Raw genomic sequence first — 25,980 nt, forward strand, 5'->3', positions numbered from 1 at the left:
CCCCCCCCCTTGCCCACAACTGCAATCCCTGAAGGTGATTTCCCTGCCCACCTGCCTGCAGGTCTCTCTGCCGTCAGAAGAAGAGGCAAAGGTGTTATGTGAATATCTTGTTGGATTTGGCATTTTGTCGAGAGCTGCAGCTCCCAAGAGAGGACACAAACCAAGTCACTCCTCAGGGCCTCCTGCTGCTGATGGCTCCGAAATTCAGGACTAAACCAGTCATTTTATCCACTTAATGAGGCATTTGAGACTTGGCTCATTGAGAAAAAGCATCTCATGGCTGGGTTTAGCCTGCCAGGCCATTAGGCAGGGGAGGGGACTCTGTGAATGGCAGATGGGCTTTGGTTGGGTTTTCTGGGGAGACCCAGCTCACCCAATATACATGTGAATAAGGAACGCTGGTGAGGAAACAGGGTGAAGAGTGCCCCACTAGCTTCCCCAAAAAACCCACCAGGGCATGTGGCTCTGGTGAGTACCAATGATCAGCTGCCACCAGGCTCCAGGGACACTCCTGGCCATGGCCAGCCCTTCCGCAGATTCAGTAGCTCAGGTGGAGGAGGTCCCCTTGGCCACATCTCCTGCTCCAGGAGCTGCAGAGTCAATGGAAACAGGACAAACCCTCAGGAAGAAGCCCAGACTTAAGCCCCCAGCCTAGGTTGGACAGAGCCACAAGCCATCAGCAGAGAGATGGAAACACAGCACAGTCCGGAGAACCCCTCGCCACCCCAAGCTTGCCTCTGCAATGGGATGATTCATCCCTCTGATGCCATTTCTCCTGTCCAGGGCCAATAAAACACATTAATGGGAGTTTCACCAACCACACTGGCTCCATTAGGACTTGCCTGCAACTATCTCAGGTCACCAGAGACCAGCCACCAGTGAGGTGTGGGACGGCAGACACGACTCCCTCCAAGGGCTGGTGCCACTTGCAGCAGCAGAACCTGGTGTTGTCCTGCCCTGCAGAAAGCCCAGAGTGCAGGACAAGCCAGGGGAGGTTGTTAAGCCAGGACTAATCTCAGAGAAGGCAGCCTGACCCTTCACCAAAACTTCAAGATGCTGTTTGAGCAGGAGGCTCCATGCTCTCCTCCCCTTGGAAGCTCGTGAGGTGACTTGAGGAGTTAAATCAAAGGAGTTTGCAACCTCATGCTGGCAGCTCTCCGCGCTCCCCCCGCATCTCACAACACAGACTTCAAAAAATTACTTTATTTGGTGCCCTACATAAGCACGCCCCAGCAAGACTGGGGCTCTCGTGGTATAAGCATAGCAGGCCCCAGTCACATTAGAGGTAGGATGACCTCCTCCATGCTGCTGGGAAAAAATATATAATCAGGGTCCCCTGGATCATGAGCAGCACCCACTTCATCCAGGTTTGCTCACCCCTCCCCTGCTATCCCTGGCCAGCAGCACATCCTGGATGCAGCTCTCACTTGGTTTCAGAAACCCCAGGAAGGATATTTTGGGGAAAAATGAGGATTTACACTTCATCCAGATCCTTATTACTGCAGCTGGAGCATTTGGAGGGGGTTTGTTGCTAGAGGCTGTCTGGCAGCCCCTCTTCTTTTATCCTCTACCAGGGGCTGTTGACAAAGTCAGGAATTAAACCCTGCTCAACTCAATACCAGACCACAAGGCAGACCAAGACCTTCTCCCATGCCTCAGAAAATCCTGGAAAACACATCTCTGGGATAGAGTCCATGCAGGAGATGCCAACCAGCTTCCACGCTGCTGAGAAACAACATGGCACAGGGGCTGTGTTTCACAAGGGATGAAGCTGGTACTAAAGCTGGTACTTGTTGGCCAGCAATACTGGTGTCTGGGCTGCTTGTACACAGGGACAGACTGCTTGTATCCATCCAAAAGTCAATGAGGTTCTTGGACAGCCCCTTTAAATATGTTCAACCTTTTGAGTTGAACACAAAGGGGAAAGAGCAGCCCTCATGTTAGCATCAGAAACAGCTTCTTAATCCCCTGGAGTGGATTATCTCAGATGCAAATTTGTAAGGCTAATTCTCCCCCAGCACATCTGTGTGGAGATTAAGGGAATCTGAGCTTTAACTAGCCACCCTGGGCTGCTGCTGGCTTTGTGGCCCCAGGGACTGCCCACATCCCAAATCCAGTTATCCTGTTTCTAAAGGGACGCAGGGCACGCTGGCTTTGGGCAAAGGCAGAGTGCTCTCCTACAGTGTTTCCCAGGAAAGAGGCTCTGCTTCTGAGAGGATCAGAAAGCCAGCCTTGAGTATATGGATCACACAAAAGGCTAAATAGTGGAGGAAGCATCTGCACAAAGGGAGCACGTGATAAAGCAGTGGGTGAAATGATTAGCCAAGCCCAAAGGGGCTCTGGGTCAGTTTATTGCCAGTGCAGGAAATGAAGAAAAGGAGCACAACAGCATGTGTGGAAGGACAAGGAGTCACTGAAGGTGCCTGTAATAATGAAATGTGAAACCAAGCAAGAAAAAACACACATTCAGCATGTTTAGAGAAGACTTGGCTGTTAAAAAATAAACTCCAACCAGCCTCTATCATGGCAGCACCACAAAAACACCGACTCTGTGGGTTCAGCTTTGCCTGCACAGGGCTTGAGCCCAGGCCAGGCTCTGCAGCACCAGCCGCTGCACTCCAAGGGTGACGAGACCTGGGAAAGCCAGACACGCGATGAGCCTGTACTGAGTATCCTCAGAGTAAAGCTGTAAATGCACAGCCCTGCCAAGAGAAAGGTTTATTATTTACATTTCTTTGCTTCACAGAGAAGTGCTGCAATATGAGTGGGACTGAGGTGGGGGCTTGGTCAGGGCTGAGCCCCCAGGGAAACCCAGGCAGAAAGCAGAAGATAATCCTGGTTTTACACCAACCTTGCATTTGCCATTCCTTCATGCCACCTCAACACAAACACAAAGCTGCAAGCTGCCACAGGTATATCCTGATGCCGAGCAGAGGTTTATTTCCAAATGACTTCCTATTCCTCAGCCTCTTGGCAGGAGGAAGCTCTAACAGCCTTGTTTTGTTCTGCCTGACCAAGCTGGGTCCCCGTCCAGGTGGCGAATTCCTCAGGGGCTCTCTCCAGCCCTTCAGTGCAACGCAAAGTTGCTCAGGCAATAAAACACCAGCTCTCTTCTTGACCTGGCAGTGATGGGGTTACAGCAGCAGCTTCTGAAAAGCCATTTTAAACCCCAGCAAATGCCCTGGTGCCTGGGGACCTGGCTGCAGGCCTTTCACAGCCCATAGCTGCTGCTTTTTCCCACCCCTCCATCCTTCACAGCAAGTCCCTATGGCCAAGTTTAGGGGCAGAGACTTGGCCAGGAGTACCAGGGAGGGCAGTGAGGGCCACATCCACTCCAAGGCTGGAGAACCTGTGGCCTCCAGGGCAGCCTGTCCAGCATTTGACTATCCTCATGCTGAAGTTTATGTTCAAACACAAGTCCCTGTATTTCAGTTGTCCTGACAGGGGGAAGAGCCCCCATCTTCCTCCTTTCCTTCACTCCCACCATGAAACATTTATACACATTAAGATCCCCTCAAGCGTTCTCCAGGATGAATAGTCCCAGCTCTCAGCCTTTCATACAAAAGAAGCTCCAAGTCCTTCACCCTTTGCTGGACTCACTCCAGTACATCCCCATCTCTTGTACTGGAAGCCCAGTACACAGAATCACAGAATCATCTGGGTTGGAAAAGCCCTTGAAGCTCCTCCAGCCCAACCATGAACCTCACCCTGATCGTTCCCAACTCCACCAGATCCCTCAGCGCTGGGTCAGCCCGACTCTTCAACCCCTCCAGGGATGGGGACTCCCCCCCTGCCCTGGGCAGCCCATTCCAACGCCCAACAGCCCCTTCTGCAAAGAAATCCTTCCTCAGAGCCAGCCTGACCCTGCCCTGGGCAGCTTGAGGCCATTCCCTCGGGGCCTGGCGCTGGGGCCTTGGCTCCAGAGACTCATCCCCCCTCTCTGCCCCCTCCTGGCAGGGAGTTGCCGAGGGCCAGGAGGTCTCCCCTCAGCCTCCTCTTCTCCAGACTGAACCCCCCCAGTTCCCTCAGCCGCTCCCGTCAGACCTGTGCTCCAGACCCTGCACTAGCTCCGTTGCCCTTCTCTGGACACGCTCGAGGCATTCAATGGCCTTTTTGGGGTGAGGGGACCAAAACTGAACCCACTCATCGAGGGGCGGCCTCACCAGTGCCGAGCACAGGGCTCAGATCCCTTCCCTGTCCCTGCTGGCCGCGCTGGTGCTGACACAAGCCAGGATGCCATTGGCCTCCTTGGCCCCCTGGGCACACTGCTGGCTCATTATCAATCCCCCCCAGGTCCCTCTCTGACTGGCAGCTCTCCAGCCACTCCTCCCCAAGCCTGTAGCGCTGCTGGGGGTTGTTGTGGCCCAAGGGCAGCCCCCAGCATTTGCCCTTAGTGAAACTCCTCCAGTTGGCCTCAGCCCATCACTCCAGCCTGGATCACCTCCTCTTCCCAGGCAGCCCAGGAGGCTGGTGGCCATCCCTGCCACTGAGGATGTGTTCCTGGCTCACACTCACCTTGGTGCCCACCAAGACCTTCTCTGGTTCTGGACCAACACAAAGTGAAAGGACACAACCAAGCACCAAGAACAGCTATGGGCACTGAAGTAGGTGTGTTCTATATCATCCCATCCCTGGAATTAGGTTGACTTTGACTTGGCCAGTAGTCAAGCTCTTCCCCACAAACATATGGACTTGCAGGGGCATGGTCAAAGAGATTGCTCCTGCCCTTGCTACACAGAGAACTGAGCCACTCAGGATGCCAACCTCAACTGTCTTCCACAACCCAAATAATCTGAGCACAATCCAAAATCCATGCTCTAGAAGCAGCTCTGCAATGCATGCAACAGAGCCAAGCAGTTTCTCAGTTGTGTTTGAGTCACTCCAGGTTTCTGAGCAGGGATGCAAGGCTGGACCCTCTCCAGATGTAACTTCCCAGAGGTGGCTTCATTGAGGAACATCATTTGGTGCTGACATGCTTGGCAGAAAAACAGCTTTCAGGAAGATGGGATGGTCCCCACCACCCCAAAAGCATCACTCAGATCCCACCACTGCACATGGAGAGCTCATGAACTCTGCAGAAACCACAGAGCTGGCTCAGAAACCCCCTCAAAGTTCCATGCAATATCTGAAGACCACCCATGGGTCACATTCCCATTACACACTCCTTACTGCTTCCTCCTCAAGCCACTGCTGGGTTCAGAACATCGACAGCACAGCACACTGGGCAGCAACATCTTCCCAAAGCCCTTTTATTCTACTTTCCTCCCATTTTTGTCAACAGGAAGCATTTGATAAAGTGGTTAACTCGTGTTGGGGACTTATTCAGATGGGAGGTGCACCTAGATGAGGGTGTGTTGACATTCAGCTTCAGGAACTCCAGACACAGGGTAGTTTCAGGTTCTTGGCACACTGACATGGCTGCAGAAGAGCTGCTCTCCTCCCCACAAAGATATCTGGATGCTAAAACATTCAATCAAACCATTATTCAAGGGATTCCTTTTGGAGGGCAAGAGCTAAGAACAGCTTCAGCTTTTTATCAGCTTTAGTATAATGCTACAGCAAGGATTTAAGAGGAGGGACTCTGTATAATGATGGCAGGCATGGAGTTGAAAATTAATCAAGGGCAAGCAAGCTGCCAAGGCTGTGAGCAGGAGGCCAGGCATTGCAGAGCAGGATGCCACCCTCTGTTAGCTCCTGTCCCTCTGCAAAGCCATGGCCACTGCTGTAGACACTTGTCCTTCGGCACCAGGAGAGTGTTGAAGCCAGATCTGCACTGCCTGCACCCCAATATGGCACACAGACACTGCAAAGAGTCCTTGGCTTCATCTCACCATGCAGAGCTCCACTGATGCCTGCCAGGATGAGGCTGTTGGAGAAAGGGACCTTCGAGGCACATCCAGCAGCAGGCTGGCCAGAATGGTGTTTTTCTGAAACACATCTGCATCAGCCCAGCTTTGCATGTGGGGTGAGAAACAACATCCAGAAGGTTCCTCTGGTAATGTGCAAAGTGAGCAGAGCACATCCCACCTCAGGGTGTCAGCCAGGCAGTAAAGTCCCTGTGGCTGCTCCAGACTTCAGCCTCCTCACAGGCGAGGACCTACCTGGGCCTGAAGCTGACAGTGAAGAACATCTAAGCCAGGAGGATGCCAAGGATCACCTGGGGACCTGCAGCTATTCCTACATCCTGGAGAGTCATCTTAGACAACTCTGTTCCTGTGACTGGCAGAGCCAGCCATGCTCAGCTTTGTGTGAGGCTGAATCTCAGCTTCACATGGCTTCTCCAGCACAAGACCAGCACAGTGACCACCAGAAAGGGAAGCTCTAGCAGTGTCCTCTGAGGATGTGAACATCTGAGACCGCAACCCAACGCGCTGGGGGTCAGGAGAAGAGGGATAAAGCTCAATTCTGTCAACAAGGAGGCTACAGACCCTCTTGCAGCCTTACCTGTGGAGCAGATAACATGCAACTCTTGCACTTCAGCACCAGCTATAAATAGCTTTGTGCTCACCAGGGCATGAAGGGTTTTGGTAAGGTCTCTGTCTTCCCTCACCCCACCCTGCAGGAAGTTTTCCAGCTCCATTTGTTAGTCATCTGTCCCTCTTCTGAGCCAGACCACTTTCCTCTGACCCAGCCAGCACATGGATCTTCTCAGAGACCCTTTTGACCAGCTTGCAGAAAAGCCTCTGGAGAAGACCCTGCCACCCTGCCCAGCAGTTTTCCAGAGGGACAGCTGCTCCAAGTCCTCATGTGGCTTCACAAAACCCAGCTTTATCTCCCCTGGGCTGAATTAGAGAGGAACAAGGGGTCCCTGCTGGCCCCAGAACCTCTCACTCCTCCCCCGGTCTAAGCAGGCCAATGCAGAGCTGACACTGGTGGGATCAGTGAAATAAATTAAAAATTCACATTTCAGCCAGAAACACTGTATTTTATTTCAAAGCTTCTCCTTCAAAGAAATGTGTTATTAAATCCAAGTAATGTAGAGACACAATTTTCCTAAAAACAGTGAGCTGGCACCCAAGTCAGTCTTAAAAAACAACCCAAACAATGCAGCAGCTCAAGACTAAAGGCAACAGTTGCACAAAATCCATTTCCAAAACAAGACTCAGCTCCGTGTTTTCACATTTCAGACCACCCTGCCAGCTAAGCCAGGCTCCAGGCACCCTGACAGGATTTTCCTCTAAGACAAGAGGAAAGCAATTTTCCCTGGCTATTTTTAGGAGAGCCTTGTTCCTCCTCCCAGAGAGACTCCTACTACCCAGCTCACCCCTCCACCCACAGCTTTCATCTCTGGGTGTGCAGCCGAGCCAGGCTGAGCTGATGCGTTTGGAGCAAGAGGCTGGAGGCACAGACGCACAGGGCACTCACACTAACCTCGCTTAGCAGTTTGCTGAGGATCCTTCCTAAGCTAGGCTTTAGCCCAGGCTGTTCTCTATCACAGTATGAGCAGCTCAGGATCTCATGAAATAACAGCTCATGGGCTTGACTTAATCTCTTGCTGCCTCCTTTCTTGATTTCAGGAATCCATGTCTGCAAGACTGGATAGAGCTTAAATTCTAAACTTAAATTAAGCCCTGCAAACAGGAGACAAGAAATTGATTACCTTCTTGCCCAGGCGATCCAGACCCAGCACGTCCTCATCGGTTGATCTTGAGGGGTCTTTGTGGTGGGAACCAGTCTTCTACCAGCAGCACCTAGAAAGTGCTGGCTAGAGGAGAGACTACATGGGGCACAGGGTCAGTATCAGCTACGCCTTTCACCTTTAGCATTTACTGATATTTGTGGGAGAAAAGGGTGGTAAGATCAGCTTATTTGCAGCCTTATCGCCACAAAGAGCATGTTTTGGAGGAAGAGTTACTGTTTTTCCAGAGTTTCCATGGCGGTCCTGTCAAAATTCAGCAATCAAAAAGGTGCCAGAGTGCAGGAACCAAGCGGAGTTTTAACAGGAGGAAAGCACTGGAGCTGCCTGGCTACCGGCAAGTCCAGTCATTTTGGTTACAGAACCGTATTTTCCATTTCTGGCTGGGAAAGGGAAACACGAGCTTACCAGATTCCCTGGCTCAGATTCCTCGGGATGCGATGTCCTCCCCTTTCCTGGAGGAGTACCAAGTCGCACACAGGTTAGCCCAGAAAAAGCAAGGTAAGGAGGAGAAGCAAGCTCACTTGTCCTATTCTCCTTCCCCTATTCCCCCAGTTTTTAGCTGCACATACCACCATTAACACAGGACACTAGATCACCTTGGTTCATGCATTAAACCCCATTCTCAAAATTAACATCAGCTGCTTGCAGATAAAAACAATTATTCATGGTAAGAAGTAAATCCTTAGATCTAGTACCCTGTTGACAAGCAAGATGCAGAGGAGCCATCCCCAATTAGCCTGACACGCTTCTATCCAAGGTATCAGAACTAAAGGATCTGAGCACTCGCTTTCTTTCTGAGTTTAAAGATTCAGTTCACATCCCTAAGTCTGCTTCTGTCCAAAAGCAAACCTGCAGGGTTCCCTCCTTAAGTTCAGCTTCTAGATTCACACTGAAGTTGGAGTTTCATGCAAACAAACCCCTAAAGACAAAGTTGCCATAAGTCCATCCTCAAAGCCTCGAGGTTTTCCAGCATCAGAACCAGCTCCAAGAGGTGCCTCCCCCAGCAGTGTCAGTCCAGCCAGTCTCACAGTGAAGGAGGTCATGGAAGCAGCCAGGAGTAACACAACCATTTTAATTTTGTGTCTTAAATGGTGCTCAAGGAACTGAGGCCCCATCCCAGTGCAGGTCACTGAGGCAGAGCTGGGTGCGTCCCTCTGCAGCAAGCCTCTGCTCCTCTTCCACACATTCAGCATTGGCATTGCCCCAACTCCCATGAACACCACGCAGTTTTGCAATCCGTGGGCCTTCCCAGACCACTGTTACTCCTCATGGTCCTTCATCCACGTAGACAACTCTTGCAGATCCATCAGCATCAGTCAGTGCTTTGGTACAATCACCCCCCTGAGACCACACATGTCATCCCACTCCCTAGTGTTCCCAGCACCCCACCAGCCACAGAGATGATTTTAAGGAGGGGAAGAGCACAATCCCCAGCCCAAGTGACTCTTCAAACCTTGGAAGCAGATGTGAAAGGCCACCTGTGCAGCAGGGATCAATACCCCAGGTCCAGGAGGTAGATGGGCACCATGGGAGGTTAGGCAGCAGGGCACAGGTGAAGTTCTACCTTACTGGTGTTTTTCCTTTGAAGACTCTTCCCAGTTGTAGGCCACCCAAGACCCCAGAGTAAGGCAGATAGCTTTGGTTCCACAGACACAGAAGAAAGCATCCAAGAAATTTGGGGCCTAAAAATAGAGCACGCAGCCTTTCAGCATTTTCTACAGACAGCCAAGAGAGTGGATTCACCTTACAAGAGTCTGCAGTGCAGGTGAACACAAAGGCAAGGTTTAGGGGAAGAACATCTCCCACCACTAAGGAAAGAAGCTGTGGGAGTGATGATGAGAGGACTCAGGGGTTTGGGCAAGACAGTCAAACTTGTATGGCAGCAAACAGGAACTCACACCAGCCTGCAGAGGTCTGTTCCAAGCTATGCCAGCAAAGTACGCTCTTGTTACAGCAGCTAGAAGCAGGTCACTTGATTATTCCAAAGCTCAAGAGTGTTTGATACAAGGCTTTACTCTTTCACAGCCTACAAAAACCACCCAACTCCTTGCTGAGGAAACTAAAAGACTGCTCAGGCTCAATACAGTGCACAAACCAAGCATTTGGTAACACTGACTGGTCCAAGCCCAAAGACCCAGAAGTCAGGAGAGGGAAGGAAGCAGCAGCCATGGGGATGTCTAAATTCCCTCATGTCCAACCAAGCTGGAAGCCCATCTTCCAGCACTGCCACATTAGCTCCAGCTTTCAGAACATTATTCCCATTCTTTGCATACTTGAAAGAAGAAAGGTGAAACACCCAGACCCACAAACGTGAAGTTTACAGCTGGCTTCTGAGAGGACCACTTCACCGGGAAATATGCTTTGCATTGACTTGGTGTAGATGTAAACTGCCAGGCAGGTTTTAGTCTAGACTGTCAGATAAAGCATCTGAGGAGGTTTCTGGCAGTAGGAAATCAGGTCTGGTTTGATTTTGCATGTTTTCTGGATGTGTCACTATGAATTTTTGTCAGTCCAAGGAGCCAAAATCCCTGCATTAAGAATTGTGTTTGTAGCTTACACACCTTCAAGGCCTTTTTGTTTTTTTTTCTTTTTTCTTCTTTCTCAGGACACAGACCGCACATAGCACTGGAGGCACAAAGGAACCACCTCCTCCTCTTCTTCCCATAAAACCAAAAAGATGCAAAGTGGCACCAGCTCCTTCAGGAGTCCTTAGAGGAAGGTGGTTTGCAACACCCCCCATGCCGCAAATGTCCCCTCTACAATCAGAGGCCACCTTTGCCTGGCTGCTCATCCAGGCACAGACACCAGTGACCTGCTGCTGCCAGTGGCCAGGGAGTCAGCTGTGGGAGAAGATCTCTGAACTGCCTTTCCCCATCAGAGCTGCTCAGGGAAACCCTCAGAGGTGCCCAGCATACCATTCTCTGCTTGGCTGCTGTGTCAAGCTGAGAAGCTAAAAGGGCAGGGGGTTAACCCCTGTGTATCTTCAGCAGAAGGTATCCAAGGATCATTAATTTGGGCAGCCCACTCAAGAACAAGTTCTCCAGATGATGCTCAGGGTACCTGTCCCTCTAGTCCCACCAAGGACATAGGGATGTCCCTGGAGAGCCTCAGCACACCCAAACCCAATACCACTCTGAGAATCACATATGATTTACAGCACAGAGAACAGAGGAGTCTAGTACTGGGTGACTTGGGTTTGGGCACACATAGCTCAATAATGACTTCCCAAGATAGTTTAAGGCACCCTACAACTACCTCCTCCCAAACCCAGTCTCCCCCTGAACACAGAGACCTCTTAATCACTGTTTTCTACAACTGAAGCCAGCTGAAGATGCAGCAGCACTGGTTTTCCAGCTCTAATCTGGCACCAGTCCTGCAAGGAACATCTCCTGAGGTGCCAGCCAACTCCCTAAGAGCAAGATGCTTCCTAAATCCAGCCCTGCTCCAGCTTCAAGGACAACTCGAGCTTTATTTAAACTCTTCAAAAAAGCAGCTTGCAGCCTGTCTGGACCCACAGCTCATCTACCTTGGATGGAAACAAGCATCATTCAGACAGGTTGCATTTTCTCCAGTAGTAAACAACAAAAAGCTTTCACCCACTGGGAAGCACCTCAGCCTTTTTTCTTGCATGACGGAGATCCAAGACTTTGTGGCATCTTTGAAGAGGACTTGTCAAACCCACCTTTTACTGTTTAAATTCTTTGTCCTCTTAATATGTACCAGCACAGCCAGGCTGTCCAGAGCACCCCAGGAGGCACAACCTGCCAAACAGTATTTTAAGCCACTACATTACAAGATTAATAACTTCTCAGACTCTTCTCAAAAAGGCACTGATTTTTAAGAGATATGGAATATAGCCACCACACTAACACAGCTGTCCTAGCATCTCCTGCAACACCCAGAGTTTGTTCCTCGCTACCAAACAAAGCTTTGTCCAACAAACTGCACTTGTACCACGTAAACTCCCAGATTCACTGGCTGTCATCATCTTTAACAGCAAGATGCCTGGGAATGTGCCCATCGGACTCATCCCAGCAGGCTGTCACACCCAGCAGGGGGAGAGGAAAGAGATTAAACCTCCCCCTTTGGGCAGCACTGAGCTGTCAGAGCAGGTCAGGTAACTACAAAGACTGAAAGCTCAGCACCACAACCAAGTCACAGAATTACAGAATGGTTTGGGTTGGGAAGGACCTTAAAGATCATTCAGTTCCAATCCCTGCACCACGGGCAGGGACACCTTCCACTAGACCAGGTTGCCCAAAGTCCCATCCAACCTGGCCCTAAACCCTCCCAGGGAGGGGGCAGCCACAGCTTCTCCAGGCAAGTCCTCAAGCGCCTCTTATTTTACCTCCTTTTAGCCCTCTGTTCATCCAGCACACCCTGCTTCCCAAGCCACACACATACCAACACACACAGAGCATAAAAAAAAGGAGTCTCCGACAGTAGTGGGATGTCAGAGGAACAGAAAGCAAGTTTGCTGAGCTCTGTTCAGCTCCTGACCTCCACCAGCAGCTGCTGCCTGGCAGGACCTACGTCATGGTGTCCTTTACCCCAAACACCTCCTTCCAGCACTGGGGCTCACTCTAGTAGCCACACATCTCCTTCCCCCAGCTCAAAGAGTCATCTGGGTTGGAAAAGCCCTTGAAGCTCCTCCAGCCCAGCCATGAACCTCCCCATGACCGTTCCCAACTCCACCAGATCCCTCAGTGCTGGGTCAGCCCGACTCTTCAACCCCTCCAGGGATGGGGACTCCCCCCCTGCCCTGGGCAGCCCATTCCAACGCCCAACAGCCCCTTCTGCAAAGAAATCCTTCCTCAGAGCCAGCCTGACCCTGCCCTGGCACAGCTTGAGGCCATTCCCTCTGGGTCCTTGGCTCAAAGAGACTCATCCCCCCTCTCTGCACCCTCCTGTCAGGGAGTCACAGTGGGCCAGGAGGTCTCCCCTCAGCCTCCTCTTCTCCAGACTGAACCCCCCCAGTTCCCTCAGCCGCTCCCCATCAGACCTGTGTTCCAGACCCTGCACCAGCTCCGTTGCCCTTCTCTGGACACGCTCGAGGCATTCAATGGCCTTTTTGGGGTGAGGCGGCCTCACCAGTGCCGAGCACAGGGCTCAGATCCCTTCCCTGTCCCTGCTGGCCACGCTGGTGCTGACACAAGCCAGGATGCCATTGGCCTCCTTGGCCCCCTGGGCACACTGCTGGCTCATTATCAATCCCCCCCAGGTCCCTCTCTGGCAGCTCTCCAGCCACTCCTCCCTCAGCCTGTAGTGCTGCCGGGGATTACTGCTGCTGCTCACCACTGCTGGACCCGCATCTCCACAACACCCCAGCACAAGACCAGCCTTTGCCTCTCTCCAGGATGTGTACAAACCCACGTTGCCTTGCAGACCTTCCTGGCTTGCACAGGCAGCCCTGAGCTATGCAGACACCCTGTGATGTTACTAATTAATCCCACCAGCACAGTGCTAACAAGGCCTTGGCTTTCAGTTCCTGGAAGAAAAGGATGTGGAACCCTGAATGCTCTCAACGAAGAGCAACAGGAATAACTGGCAGCTGGAAAACACTTTTAAGAAGAGATCCCAGGAAGCATGCTTTGGAAAATAAACCCCTAGATCTACTTTAGTACTGAGGTCCCTTCAATCCCCACCAGCAAGAGAGAAACGTGGTTCAGTAACTACACTCCCAAGTACAAGTGAGGACAGACTGGATCATCCCCTCAGTCCACTGCTGAGCTCCTCAAAGCCCTGCTCTTCCTCTGAAGAGGCAGCAACAGGCATGACCCAATGGTGGGTCACAATGGCAGCATTCCACCACTGCCAGCTCCTCACATTAGCTCCACCAAGCTGTGGAGATTTTTCCACATTTCCTACCTCTCATGAACCCTCTTTTGAGAGCAGCTTGCACGTCTCAAATTAAACCAGGAAAGGCAGCCATTTCCTCTTTTTAATGAAGAAATTACATTATTTTACTAACCTAAAAGGTTACAGAACAAAAAGGAGGGAAGCCCTGAAGTTCACTTTGCCTGCTGTCCACACCTAGCAGCATGGAGTGCACAGTCTATGCTGAGTTTTAAAGCTTCACATACCTGCTTGGTGAACTTTTACTGCATCAACACTAGAAGGGTTTGGTATTGTGCTTATGGCTAGGTAAACATTAGAAAAAAAAAAAGTACTTTGGGAGACAAAGAGAAGCCTATAAAAAGGCTGGTAACCAAGTCTGCAGACACACACTAGTCAGACAAGACTAAGCAGAGAATTTTAAGGACTTATGGAAAACACTGCTTTTAAGTCTCTCTTCTGAACAGTATCAAAGCCAGTAAAACAGGATGAAGTAGAGCAGAATTTTATGCAAGTCAAACTAAATTTGAAGAGACACTCTGAGAAGTCTCTAATCTCTCTTTTCAAGATCTGGGCTTACCAGATATTCCCTCCATCTTTGCCTGGCTGGGCTCCTGTGCAGGCCTCACAGGGGTTTAGCCATCCAGTGAGCACAGACATCAAAAGTGCCGGTAGCACCAACTCCCAAAGCTGTTTTGAAATGGAGAGAAGCCACACTGCAAGACAACAGCTCTCAGGGACATGCTTATCCATTTATGGAGGGTAGGTGAAAAGGCAAGCGGGTGCTGCCCCCAACCCACCCACCTCTGGGGTTCACCCTGCTCCAATACAGTGGCATAACTGCACATGTAACAGCCAGAGCCAGCTTTGGAAGCAAAGCAAGACAGCACAGACCAGAACTCAGAGGGGTTTGTGCCAAAAGCAAGCTTCACAGCCTCGGTAAAGACCCACGCAGGCTGGTGGGAGGGAAGAGGGAGGAGGAAGTGAGAAGCCAAAGCAGGACTCTGGCCAGTTCAGCCACAGCCAGAGCAGCCCCAGAACCTCTCTGCAACTGGACATGCTGTAGCTCCCCTCCAGAGGAGCGGGATCTGCTGGCTGCCTCTGGCTGAGGTGAGCAGTACCAGAAGGATGTTGATGGTTCTGGCAGGACAAGGCTTCCCAACCTCCACATGTAAGACAGCAAGCTCTCAAGCTGGCCACCGGCAGAGCCCAGAGCCTACAGCTTCACCAGCCTGGCTGCTGACATTGCCTCTGTTAGGAGCCAACTGCTCAAGAAGATTTATTTACCTCAAATTGTGCCAAGATTTTGAGAAACCAGCTATTTAGGAATCCTTTTACCATTGGTATTCCTGCCCAGAGGAACTGGGTTGCAAAGAGGGAAGTAGGAGCTCTCATTACACACAGCCCGCAGGGCAGGTCAGCCGGGCTCTGACCTTTCTGCTCTACGTACTCTTGCTTCAACAATCAGTTTGGCAGTTTCATCCCTTTCCATATATCCTCTCACCGTTTTCCTGCCAAAGTTCATTTGTTTCACATTTTTTTTATTTACAGTGCTCTCTGCCCTGTAAATACACAGGCTGACCCACCTGAGGCAGCAGCTGCCTCCAGCCTGCTACAGGTCAGATCCAGACCTCCCATTTTGCCCAGTTCAGCCACCCAGAACCAAGAACTGTGTTAAGGAAATCACACAAACTCCCCTTACACTATAGAGCATAAGTAATCCCATTTACTTCAACCTCTAGTTCTGCTTTTACCTGTCCTTAAGGCACCAAGAGACAATGACACTGGGGTGGCCAATGCTTTTACAGAAGCTCATCTTCCCTGGAAATACCAATCGAGCTGATGCAGTGAATTTCAGTTATTCTACCCTGCCTCTGGGGAAATCTTAGTGTCTTAAAAGCAAGGCATCAAAAAAAAAGATTAAGGCAGGAAGCAGCTGTAGCCTGAGATCAAGAATGTGAAATGAGTTAAAAAAATCCATGTGTCAGGCTCCCCCCAAAGTCCTTCACTGGTGTCTGGGCTGGTCCCATTGGTACCAAGTCTCCCAGTTCCCAGAGAGCAGGAAAAGGCAGCCCCACGCTGTAACTCTTCCTCCTGGAGGAATAAACTGTTTCTAAAGCAAAGCGTAGAGTGCCTGACTCCCATCAGAAATGGGTACGCAAGCTCTGCAGCCAGACTGACCAAGCACCCTCAAGCTCCCTCTCCTTCATCCAAGTCTCCTGGTTTAAAATCCCATCTCTGGCTCACCCCATTGAGCAGTTACAAAGCCCTGCCAGACCCGCTGAGGGGAACTGCCAAGCTGCACGGACCATGTCTGCAGCATGTCCTGTGATGCTGTCAGCCTGTCATCACCTCTCTGACTGCTGCCAGTGCCAACCTGCTCCCCGAGGTCTACCTCCTGAGTCAGCAGCTCATGCTCCTCTGCTGGATGTGGTACCACTCTGGACACAGGTACTCAGCTAAACAAGAGCAGATTTGTACTAGACATAGGGAAGAAGGATTTTTTTTTATGATGAGGGTGGTGAGGCCCTGGCACAGGTTGCCCAGAGCAGCTGTGGCTGCCCCCTCCCTGGAAGGGTTCAAGGCCAGGTTGGACAGGGCTTTGGGCAACCTGATCCAGGTGAAGACATCCCTGCCCATGGCAGGAAGGTTGGACTAGATGGCCCTTAGAATTCCTTCCCAACCCAAACCATTCCATGATTCTAACAGTGGGAGACTTAAACTCAAATGGACACAGAGTGAAGTTTCAAAGGTGTTAACGCACTCCCCTTCGCCAGGCGTATTGGCTGGGGAGGAGATTGTTCCTGTTCTGCTCTATATTCATGAAGATTCATTAATATCTCGGCCACGCAAAGCTCTCAGGATGCTCACTGCTACACAAGAGCATCTTGTTCCCACCTTAACTTTAGCTAGAAGATACCTGCATGGGTCAGGTTGGATCACTACTGCAGGTGTCTGAGGGCACAAGCCAGAGATGAACAGGAGATGCCACCAGTGAGGCCACTGGACAGCAGCAACCAGCAGCACCAGCACATAAGACCTCAGGCAGGTGACAGTGCAGTTGGGCACCACAAACTGTTGTTGCCATTGCAATGTTGGTAATCAAACCAAAAAGGGGCAAAGGAAAACTTCCCAAGTTTCCAAGGTTTCAGAGCAATGCTGATCCATCTGCATGGCCTGCAAGGATGTTCCAATTACCTACACAGATGTAGTAGGCGTACTAAGGTAGCCAAGATAAAGCACCCTGCTAGTCCCAGGACACAGAGGCAATGGAGTATGGGGATTAGCACAACTTCATACCGCATCTTCCTCATTCAGTCAGTACGAGGGGTGAGTGCTTTTCCATGGTCATCAAGAGCACCATGAGGCCTGTAGTCACCTCTCCTGACACCTCTCCAGCACTGGAGCCACCTTAAACTCTGTGGTTCTGCAGAGAACATTGTCCCTTGATTGACCTTTTTTTTTTGCTGCAACTAAATGCTATGGCAAAAGGATCAGGAGGAGGTTGATATGGCTTTGTGAAAAGTAAAATAAATTGAGATTAAGCCTGTGCGAGACTGAAAAGCTGTCCTGGGAGCAGGATGCCACAGGCTGGGGAAAGGATTAGGGCTCTGCCACCGGTGAGGAGATGAATCTCTAACTCCTCATTAAGTCACTGCTTCAAGATTTATGATCCTGGTGGTCCTACAGCAAACCTGTGGGCTTCCGGGTCATATCCGTGAAGAACCCGGCTCTGCAGGTCCAAGCCTCACACTGAAACACAACCCACAGGGCAGAGCTTTGTGTCTGCCAGCTCAGCCAGCCTGCTGAGTCCCTGGGCTGGAAATACAGAACCTGCAAGTTAGAGGAGGTCTTCAGGCTAAACAGACATCACCTCATCCCAGGGCACTACTCCTGCACGGCTCCAGGCTTTCATCAGCATAGAAACAGGTTGCACCGCCGAAACTGAAAAAAGTCATCTGCTTTCTGGACGTTACACACACAGGAGACAGAGGCTTCAGCATGGCTCTTCAAAACACAACTAACAGGGCTGCAGGGTCAGGGATAACCTCACACTTATCTGGGGCTAGAACCAGACTGGCCTTGGGTCAGGGCTTCCGTCATGGAAAGTTTTAGGGAGTGCAAGTTACACTTTTGAAAGCTAGGATCATTACTCCAGGCAGCATCTCGTGTGAGTGGGGTAGCTTTAGGAAGCGTTAGCTTTGTCTGCCATTCTCTAACCAAACAGCAAAGCAAGTATTTACCCAATTACATGGTAGAGTTATTTTGTACTGAGCAAAACCCACAACAGCAAAACTATTTCAACACAGGCACGCGAGCCCAGGAAAAATCTGGGTTACATTAAGCACTGCTGCAGAATCTGCCCCCTCCCATGCTGGCCTCAGCAGCACAGCAGCAGTCTGGTGTATAGTGATGGTTATCAGAGGCTGAAGGTCCAAACCAGGACCATCAGCTTCCATAGTTGTGAAGCCTTAACCCCAAATAAGTGACCCCTCTCACACCCCAGGCCACTCACCCTGGAGGAGCTCCCCAAAGAGATGATCCCCCAGCAATGCCCTTTGCCACCATCCCAACTCCTTCGTGCTGCCCCATCCTCAAAGCCTGTAGGAGCCACAACTGGGATGCACACAGAGGTGGAGACACCGAGACAGCAAAAGCAGCAGCACCCAGGATGTCCTCCCATTGCTTCCCACCACCAGCGAGAAGACATGTTTAAGCTGCATGTGAGCATCAACCAGAGCTTTCAGAAGAGTCACCTCCCCAGCCTCAGAGGAGACCACCCTGGTGCTCTATTTGGGCAAGTATTCACCTGCAAGAGTAGGCAGAAAAGCAAATACAGAGCAAACGCAGCCCCAGTAGCTCCTGGGAGCCAGAGCAGCCAGCACAGGGCATCTGATTACACAGGTCACAGCCAGTTGGAAGGCGTTTCCTAGAGCTGGAAGTCAGGACACTGCTGTGACTCTGAAGCAGAGCTTTGTCCTCCCTGGTGCCTCCCCTCCCAGGGAACTCGACCCCAGTCACAGCTGCTATTCACATCCCGGTGCCAGCCAGCACCAGGGCAGATACAAGGACGCACAGGAAGAGGGAGGAGGAGCTGGGAGCTCCTGCCAAGGCAGGATCAGAAAGTCTGTCTTTGTGGTGGGGTATACAGACCCCAGGAACCTGCCAGGCATCCTGGTCAGCACTGGTCATCTGGAAAAGGGACACCAGTGAGGCAGCAACACTTACTGAAAACATCAATTATGCGAGGGTAGAAATGAGGACAAGAACAGAACATTTCAGGTTTGTAGCCAAGGAGAGGCAGAGCTCGGGCAGCACCCAGAGCAAGGCAGACAACACGCTCCCCGCTGCACGTACCCAGCAGCCTCGCCTGCTCCCACCCAGGAAAACACCACGTTTCTTGGTATCACCACCCCGATGCTACGCTCCGATCTCACAGGGATGGAGGGGAGACTGGGAAAGCCAGGAGGGTGCTCGTGATGGTTGTGTAACTCAGCCCAGACAAGCAGCAGCCCTGAGGAGATGCCACGTGCAGACCCTTGGAAGTCAGCGTGGTCGATGTGTTTCTAACACCAATTGAGGTGACCTGCTCGCTGCCTCTCCCAGTTCAAGATAGGGGAAGCGATGTTATCCTGAGCAGGGTCAGCCCAAGGCTGAAGGAGTCACACTGCTGCCCAACAGCACGCTGTGGAGAAGCAGCCATGGGACAGGGAGCGAGCCTGATCTGCAGAGCAGCTCGTGAACCTCAAAGGTCAACTACAGACACAGCACCAGCTCAGGACATCCCTGATCTGAAGAGGGAAGCAAACTAGGAATGTATCCCTGTCCCCAGCCACTGTGCTGGTGCCTGCTGATGGCCCTCACTCATTTTAGGGACAGCCTTCCCTCATCTCGAGGCAGACCCACAGCCCTGACAGCAGACCCACTTATCTAGTGGCCGCCTGCCAGAGGAAAAGGCCGTCCCGCTGCCACCACGGCGCACGCTGGGCGGTGCAGGAAGCCAGACAGGCAGAGGACGAGCCCTGGAGCCGGTGCCAAGGACGGGGCAGGAGCTGGAGTGGAGGGAAGCTGCGGCTCTGCCCCTCCCAGCAGCCTCCCAGCCGCAGGGCACAAAAGTGCCAGGCATCCTGTGTTCAGCCAAGTCAAGCGCCAGGTCTAAAGTGGCCTCTCAAGCTTCCAGTATCCTTATTTTGGGGATGTGCATTGTGGTTGAGACATGCCTGTGTTTCCTCCCCGGCACCCCGAGGCCCAGTACACCTCCACAGCCACTCAACTATTGAACACTCAGGACAACCCCACAGACCATGAGAGGCACAAGGTCATCCAGGTGTGAGCGCAGCCCTCAACCTGGCCCTCAGGGTAAGCACGTCCTGAGCAAGCACCATGCACAGCGTGCTCCAAACCCACCTACACCCCCAGCTCCACACCCATCTACAGCCGCTCTTGGCCTGCCAGCCAGGAGGTGTAGACCTAAGTCCCAGAGAGGGGCTGCTGGAGATGTCCCATGTCACTGCTGCCACCACCACCACCAGCAGCTGAGACCTCAGAGCTGGAGGAGGTTACCCACCATGCAAGGAGAACACCCCAACAGCATCCCAAACCCCTGGGAGAGGCGGGAGCAAAGATTCACACTACAAGGCAACACCCACACATTTTTCCAGAGTCCACCACACCACAGGTCCTCATTCTGCCCTACATGAGGGTGAGGGTCTCCAAGTAAGGCACTGATGAGACCAAACCACCCCCCTCCAAGGAGACAAGACTCACACTGAATTTCAACTTTCACAGACCTCACTTGAGGAGCACAATTCAGCTTAATTTTTGAAGTGTTTTAAAATTCTTCCTTGTTGCAAGCTGGACAAGTACAGCCATGTGGCACCACAAGGTCCACCAGAACCATTCAAAGCTTCAGGTGAGTGGCCAAGATTCAGCAGCAAGCATGAGGAAGATGCCACCACTCAGAGCAAGTCAGACAAGCTGTCCGGTTTGAGGCCAGCACACCAGAGCCCTATCTCCCCTGCCCCTTTACCCCCCCCAGCCAGCTTTTACCCCACATTTCTCCCCTCCAAGGTGATCCCACCTCCATTCAGCCTCTGCTCCTTGTCTTCCAGGAGATTTCTGGCTTCCTGTGGATGCAGGAGGAAGCACTGAGATGAAAAAAAGAGCAACTCCCATCTCGTAACCGGGCCAAGGCCAAAAGCAGCCAAGAAACAGTAAGGACAGGATTGTCCTGCTGAGCCCCGCAGCAAGCCAAGCACCGGCAGTTCAAAGGAGAGCACTGCTAAAACCCAGTCTAGCAGGTCGGCCGGCTTCCCCGTGAAGCCTTAGATCATGCAACAGCTCTCAAAATGAAAAGGCCGTTTCCCAACCCAGAGGCCATCCCTTCTGAGGGAGCCAGGGCACCAAATTTACTTGTTCCTGCACTGCTGAACATAAGTAAAGATTTTAAGTGTGATTAGGAAACACTGAGTTGCACTTGGGAGTCTTCTCAAACTTCGTTTGGAACAGCACCAGGGTCTGTTACTGTGACCGTTAAGTTTTAATGGGATAAGCAATGGAAACCCAGAGGGTGTCAGAGAGTTGCATCGCAGATCTTTGGTTGTTCTCACCTACACGAGCCCTAGCTAGGCTTCCACAAAGCTCTACAGCAGAGAGATCAAGTACCAGCCCCTTCTGACAAGTCTGTTGTCTGGAAGCATTGATTAAGGTATGGGGCAAATGAAGTCCTGGCTACAGAGGGAGAATGAAGGCTGCTCTCGAGCAGGAGTGCCAAGGACAGCCTTCTAAGTGCTGTTGTGGCTGAACTCGCCCCACTTCCAGTAGCCACAGTGCCTGGGCATTTGGATTACAGCAATTACAATTACTGCTCCAGATAGAGCAGGAAGGGCAGCACCTCAACCAGCAATTCACAACTCATCTGTGTCTGCCTCAGGAGCCTGATGTGTCTTGAGACTTGAGAAGAGGGGTCTTGAGAAGATCTCTCACATCTGGATGATAGATGTACTTTAAACATGTTATTTTCATCAGCACAAACACTTCAAGCTAGACCTGTCAATGAGGGGATCTCAGAAGCTGGACTCCTGCTTTAAGCGCAGCAGGTGCCCCTCACATGACTGCCACACTGGAAGAAGTTTGTGGCACACCGGGCTGCATTGGACATTGACACTGAGGGCAGCCAGCCTCACCCCTGCCAAGACCTTCCAGCAACTGAAGCCCAACCCTCTGATTTCCTGCACTGGTTCCCCACACCCCCATCAGGGCAGTGCATCAACCCCACTCATTCACGAGCTTGGCAGACACTGGGGCAGCTTCTGCTGCTTTTTCAGCACAAGTCGCATCCACTGAGGAGTGTCGCATGAGCCTCGGGACAAGGGACATGCCAGGAGCGGAGGAGAAGGCGGCAGCACTAATTGCACCTCCTGAGACTGTGGACTCTGCAGTTGTTCTGGAGGAAGGTTTTCAGATTACAGCTCCAACTCCTGCACAGGGACAGATCAGAGAAAGCGGCTAAACACCTTTTGTCACACCCTCACTCTGGCTCAGTGCTGCAGCATGACTGCGGAGCAAGGCATGAAGTGACCACCCAGCACACCAGAGAGCAGTAGCTGGAGTTTTATCAGAGTCACAGCCTGCCCAACAAATTTCCTCATCCCAAAAGGGCTGGGGATCAGGTCAGGGCTGCTGCATCAAGTCTTGGAAGAGACCAATGGGTGACAGAGCAGACAGGAATGTTTGTCACATGGCTCGCTTTAGCTGGAAGCACAGACCTCAGCTCCGTACGCAAAACGGTGCAGGGTTTGAGCACACGTGGGTGCTCTCCTTAGCCTCAAAACCTCCCCAGCAAGCTAAAAATACAGGCACCACGTTCACTCAAGTGGCCTAAATAAGTCACGGAAGAACCATTTGTGCAGCAATGGTGTCTCTGACAGGAACACAGGCGAGGAGCTCGCTCATGGGCTTTCCATTCCCCCCTGCACACCCCAGTGTAGAACAGGACCCTGCTGCTGCCCAAACTCTCCAGCGTGGAGTGAAGTTACAAGCTCAGTTTTGGCAGACGTTTCCCCAATGATCTGCACAAGAAGAAATTGCTGGACTGGCCAATATCCTCAATATTAACCAGCACTAAAAACCACAAAGAATTCGGTGCCACTGATTGAGATCAGCTTTACAAGGAAGACCTGGCAACTGCTAAAGCAGCTGCTGTAAGAGGCCTGGGAAGAAGCAAACTGAGCCAGCATCAGAGATCTAGGGCATACCTGAGCTGGAGAAGTCAGGAATTTTATGCTAACAACTGATGCCACCCACAGAGAATTACTTGGGGAAAACTGCAAGCACTTCGCACTGCATCACCTGCAGCCACCAGACAGACAGATGTGCAATGTTGTAAGAGCCTCTACAACAGAAACCAGCAGGAGAAAAAAAAAAAAGCAGCCTCTCTAAAGGCAAATAACCGCTAAGGTAGCCAAGAAATCTGCCTCTATCCTCTCTCCACACATTCTCTTTCCAGAAAGGAGCATGCTGGGAACATCCATCCTTGCCCAAGGCTTCCAGGCATGAGACGAGCTGCTCTCCAGCTCCGGGCAGGTTCCCACGGTGTGGGTGACCACAGCGGCAAGTGCCGAGGAAGCTGCACAGCATAACCAGAGCCAATGTGCTCTGCAACAATCCAGCACAGTATTAGTGAGCAACGGGTGTTTTATCCCAAATGCAGCTCTCACGACCACTGCCAAAAGCAGGTTGATGTGCTCTGTCCCGCTGCTGCCGCATTTCCATTGGGATAACCTCGCTGGCATGGGCCACCAAAAGCAAGAGACAGGGAACACAAGTTCCTGGCAGGATTTCCAGGGCTCCAGTTTAAGAAGTACACACTTTCTCTAAAGATGGAGTTAGACTCAAAGCAGGGCTAGGATTTTTCTCCATAGTCCTGACCAAACCTGTCCAATACGGCTTCAGAGCAGCACTAAAGAAACTCAACTGCCCTGTTTCATGTAATGCTGATGGTTGAGGGCCAGGCACCTGCCTTCTGGAATGATCCAAAGTGTAAAAAAAGGGGAAGATAAGTTTTTTTCTGCAGCTGGGAATCACTGGGGCACAGCAGATGAATACACCCATCTCTGTAGCCAAAATAACCATGTTTGATAGTGGTCTGAGCTCCAAAGAGCCCCAGGCATCTGCTCCAACTCCCGCTACTTGCACCCAGGAAGCTCTATAAGCCCGTGGCTTGGCCACCCCTGCACAACACCAAGTTCCCCAGCTGCAGCCCCACTCCTGGGGGGTCTCAGGGACCCCTTGTCTGTCATATCACCTACAATGCAGCAGGGAGGCAGAGCTGGAGCAGCCAGGTCTGGAGTCACCAGGTCATGAGAGACTGGAAGACACGTGAGCAGGCCCATGGAAAGGGCTGCAAGGAGGGTTTAGGGATCAGAGTATCTATTTCATGAGGAGAGGTTGGGAAAGGTGGGATCATCCAGCCTGAAGAAGGCTGGATCAACTTGTTCTAGGACCTGGTCAGGCAGGAAAGAAGAATCCAGACTCTTTCCAGTGACAAGATACGAGGGACTGAGCACAAACTGGAACACAGCTAGTCCCATTCAAGCATAAGAAAAAACCTCAAGAAAGCTTTCTTTAGTGTGAGGGCAAATACAGAATGGGTTGCCTGGATAGACTGCAGAGTCTTCATCCTTGGAAATACTCAAAACCCAACAGGACATGGTCTTCTCCGAGAGAGGGCTGGATTAGGCCCTCTCCAGAGGTCCCTGCCACCCTCAACTGTCCTGAGGATCCACAACCACAAGAACTATCTGCCTCTTCTCAAATTAAAATCATAGAATGCCAGGTTAGAAGGGACCTCAAGGATCATCCAGTTCAACCCCACTTGGCAGAAGCAAGGAAGCCCCTGGACAGGAGCACAAAGATCCCAAATTACACCAGCCAGTACAATAGCACGCTCTCTCCAGTCACAGAAATAAACAGCATTTCTGGAAAGCACCATTTCTCAAGACAAAACCCCCCAGATTTCTCCCAAATAGCAGAAAAACAGTTTTCCATGGAGACAGGAGCTGGCTCCACTTCTACAGGGTATGTAGAAGTATGTATTTTAGTTGAGCACTGCTTCCAGCCCTGCAGTCACTGCCTACTGCAAAGAAAAGGCATTTACTGACATCTAAAATTACTCTACAATTATCTGCAGCCCCAGGAGCGAGCACCTGGAGTTGTTTCTTCTTGAAAGCAGGAAGATTACATACCCAGATGAGTCATTTCTCTTCCCACCTGTGCTACGGATCCTGCCACACCACACAGAGGTCAGCACACATCACAAGGGGATGTCAGTGGTTTTACTTTCCAGCTGCAGGAAGTCTGTCCAGTAACTCCAGAAAAAAAAAATAATTCCATATTTCTAATTCTATGAGTATTCTGATCACTTCAAACCAGAATTTTAGGAGGAGACTCTGCTGCCACCTTCTGAGATCGCCATTACTGCAGGTGCCCCCAAAACGACTAAAAATAGCTTGTTTCCCCCCAGTTATGTCATCAAAGCAAGGGATGGATTTATTTTGCAAAGAAAGAGCCAAGCCCCCGCTCAGGGGAGCGCTGCTCTCAGCAAGCATCCTAGCCTCAGCCTTCAGCTTGAGCTTCACCTCCCCCACACAACATAAAAATAGGTTTAACAAGAGAAACTAGAGCAGCCCGTTTGCAGTCAACATAGACAGAGCTCGCTAACCTTTGAGGCACTTACAGCACAGCAATCCTGACTATAGTTGATTCAATATATATGTATAAACGTACAAAATAAATGTATGTGTATATAGCATGCCTGCTTTAGCATCACAATCAGTAAGTAAGACAACCCAGCACCGTTACAGGCGACATTTTAAGCTGTGTCATTAACTGTCTCATTTGCAGCTCCGGGCAGTGAGACAAGAGGGTAAACCTGGCCCTGACCCTCAGCGGGCACCAGGACACAGGCAGGGCAGTGGGAGCAGACACACATCACGGCTGTAGACATAAAAGCCGTGGCAGCGCTGCCCCCAAACCCCACACAGAAAAATGATTTTTTTTTTTTTTTTAACGAGGGAAGCAAGGCATCAGCCCTCAGAACGGTCACACCGACAGGGAGACACTCAGCTCGGACAGGGCGACACTCAGCTCGGACAGGGCCAAGCTTGAAGTTGCCACAAGGAAGGGACAAGGCCTAAGAAACCAAGAAAGGCTCCAGTCGCCCCTAGGAGGGCTGTGGGTCAGCGGCCGTGTGGCACAGAGGGCCCGGGCAGCCGCAGCCCAGGGATAGGGCAGCCCCCCAAGCAGGCGGGGAAGAAGAGCCCCTCTCCCGGATGCACAGCCGGGCCGGCTGGCGACCCCACAGCGGCAAGGAGCCCCAGGAACGGCCCGTTCTCACCTTCTTGCCTTTCTTGCCCTCTTCCTCCATCTCTCCGGCGGCGGCGGCCCCGGCCCCCCCCGGGGCATCCCCGCAGCGGCCGTGCTCGCCCGGCCTCGGTGCGCGGCAG

The 25,980-nt window shown here is 51.6% G+C and overlaps 1 protein-coding gene across 1 annotated transcript in view; it reads right to left on the reverse strand.

Moving 5' to 3' along the window:
• Positions 1–25,974, reverse strand: part of CCM2 (CCM2 scaffold protein) — a 38,370-nt gene extending 12,396 nt beyond the window's left edge. Inside the window, exon 1 of the mRNA XM_026842821.1 lies at positions 25,872–25,974. Coding sequence (XP_026698622.1) covers positions 25,872–25,901 — 30 coding nt within the window. The 5' untranslated portion in view covers positions 25,902–25,974. The remainder of the gene's footprint in view (positions 1–25,871) is intronic.
• Between the last annotated feature and the right edge of the window lie 6 nt (positions 25,975–25,980).

This window comes from Athene cunicularia, assembly GCF_003259725.1.
Source record: "Athene cunicularia isolate RWA chromosome 2 unlocalized genomic scaffold, athCun1 chr2_part1, whole genome shotgun sequence".
Taxonomy (NCBI): Eukaryota; Metazoa; Chordata; class Aves; order Strigiformes; family Strigidae; genus Athene; species Athene cunicularia.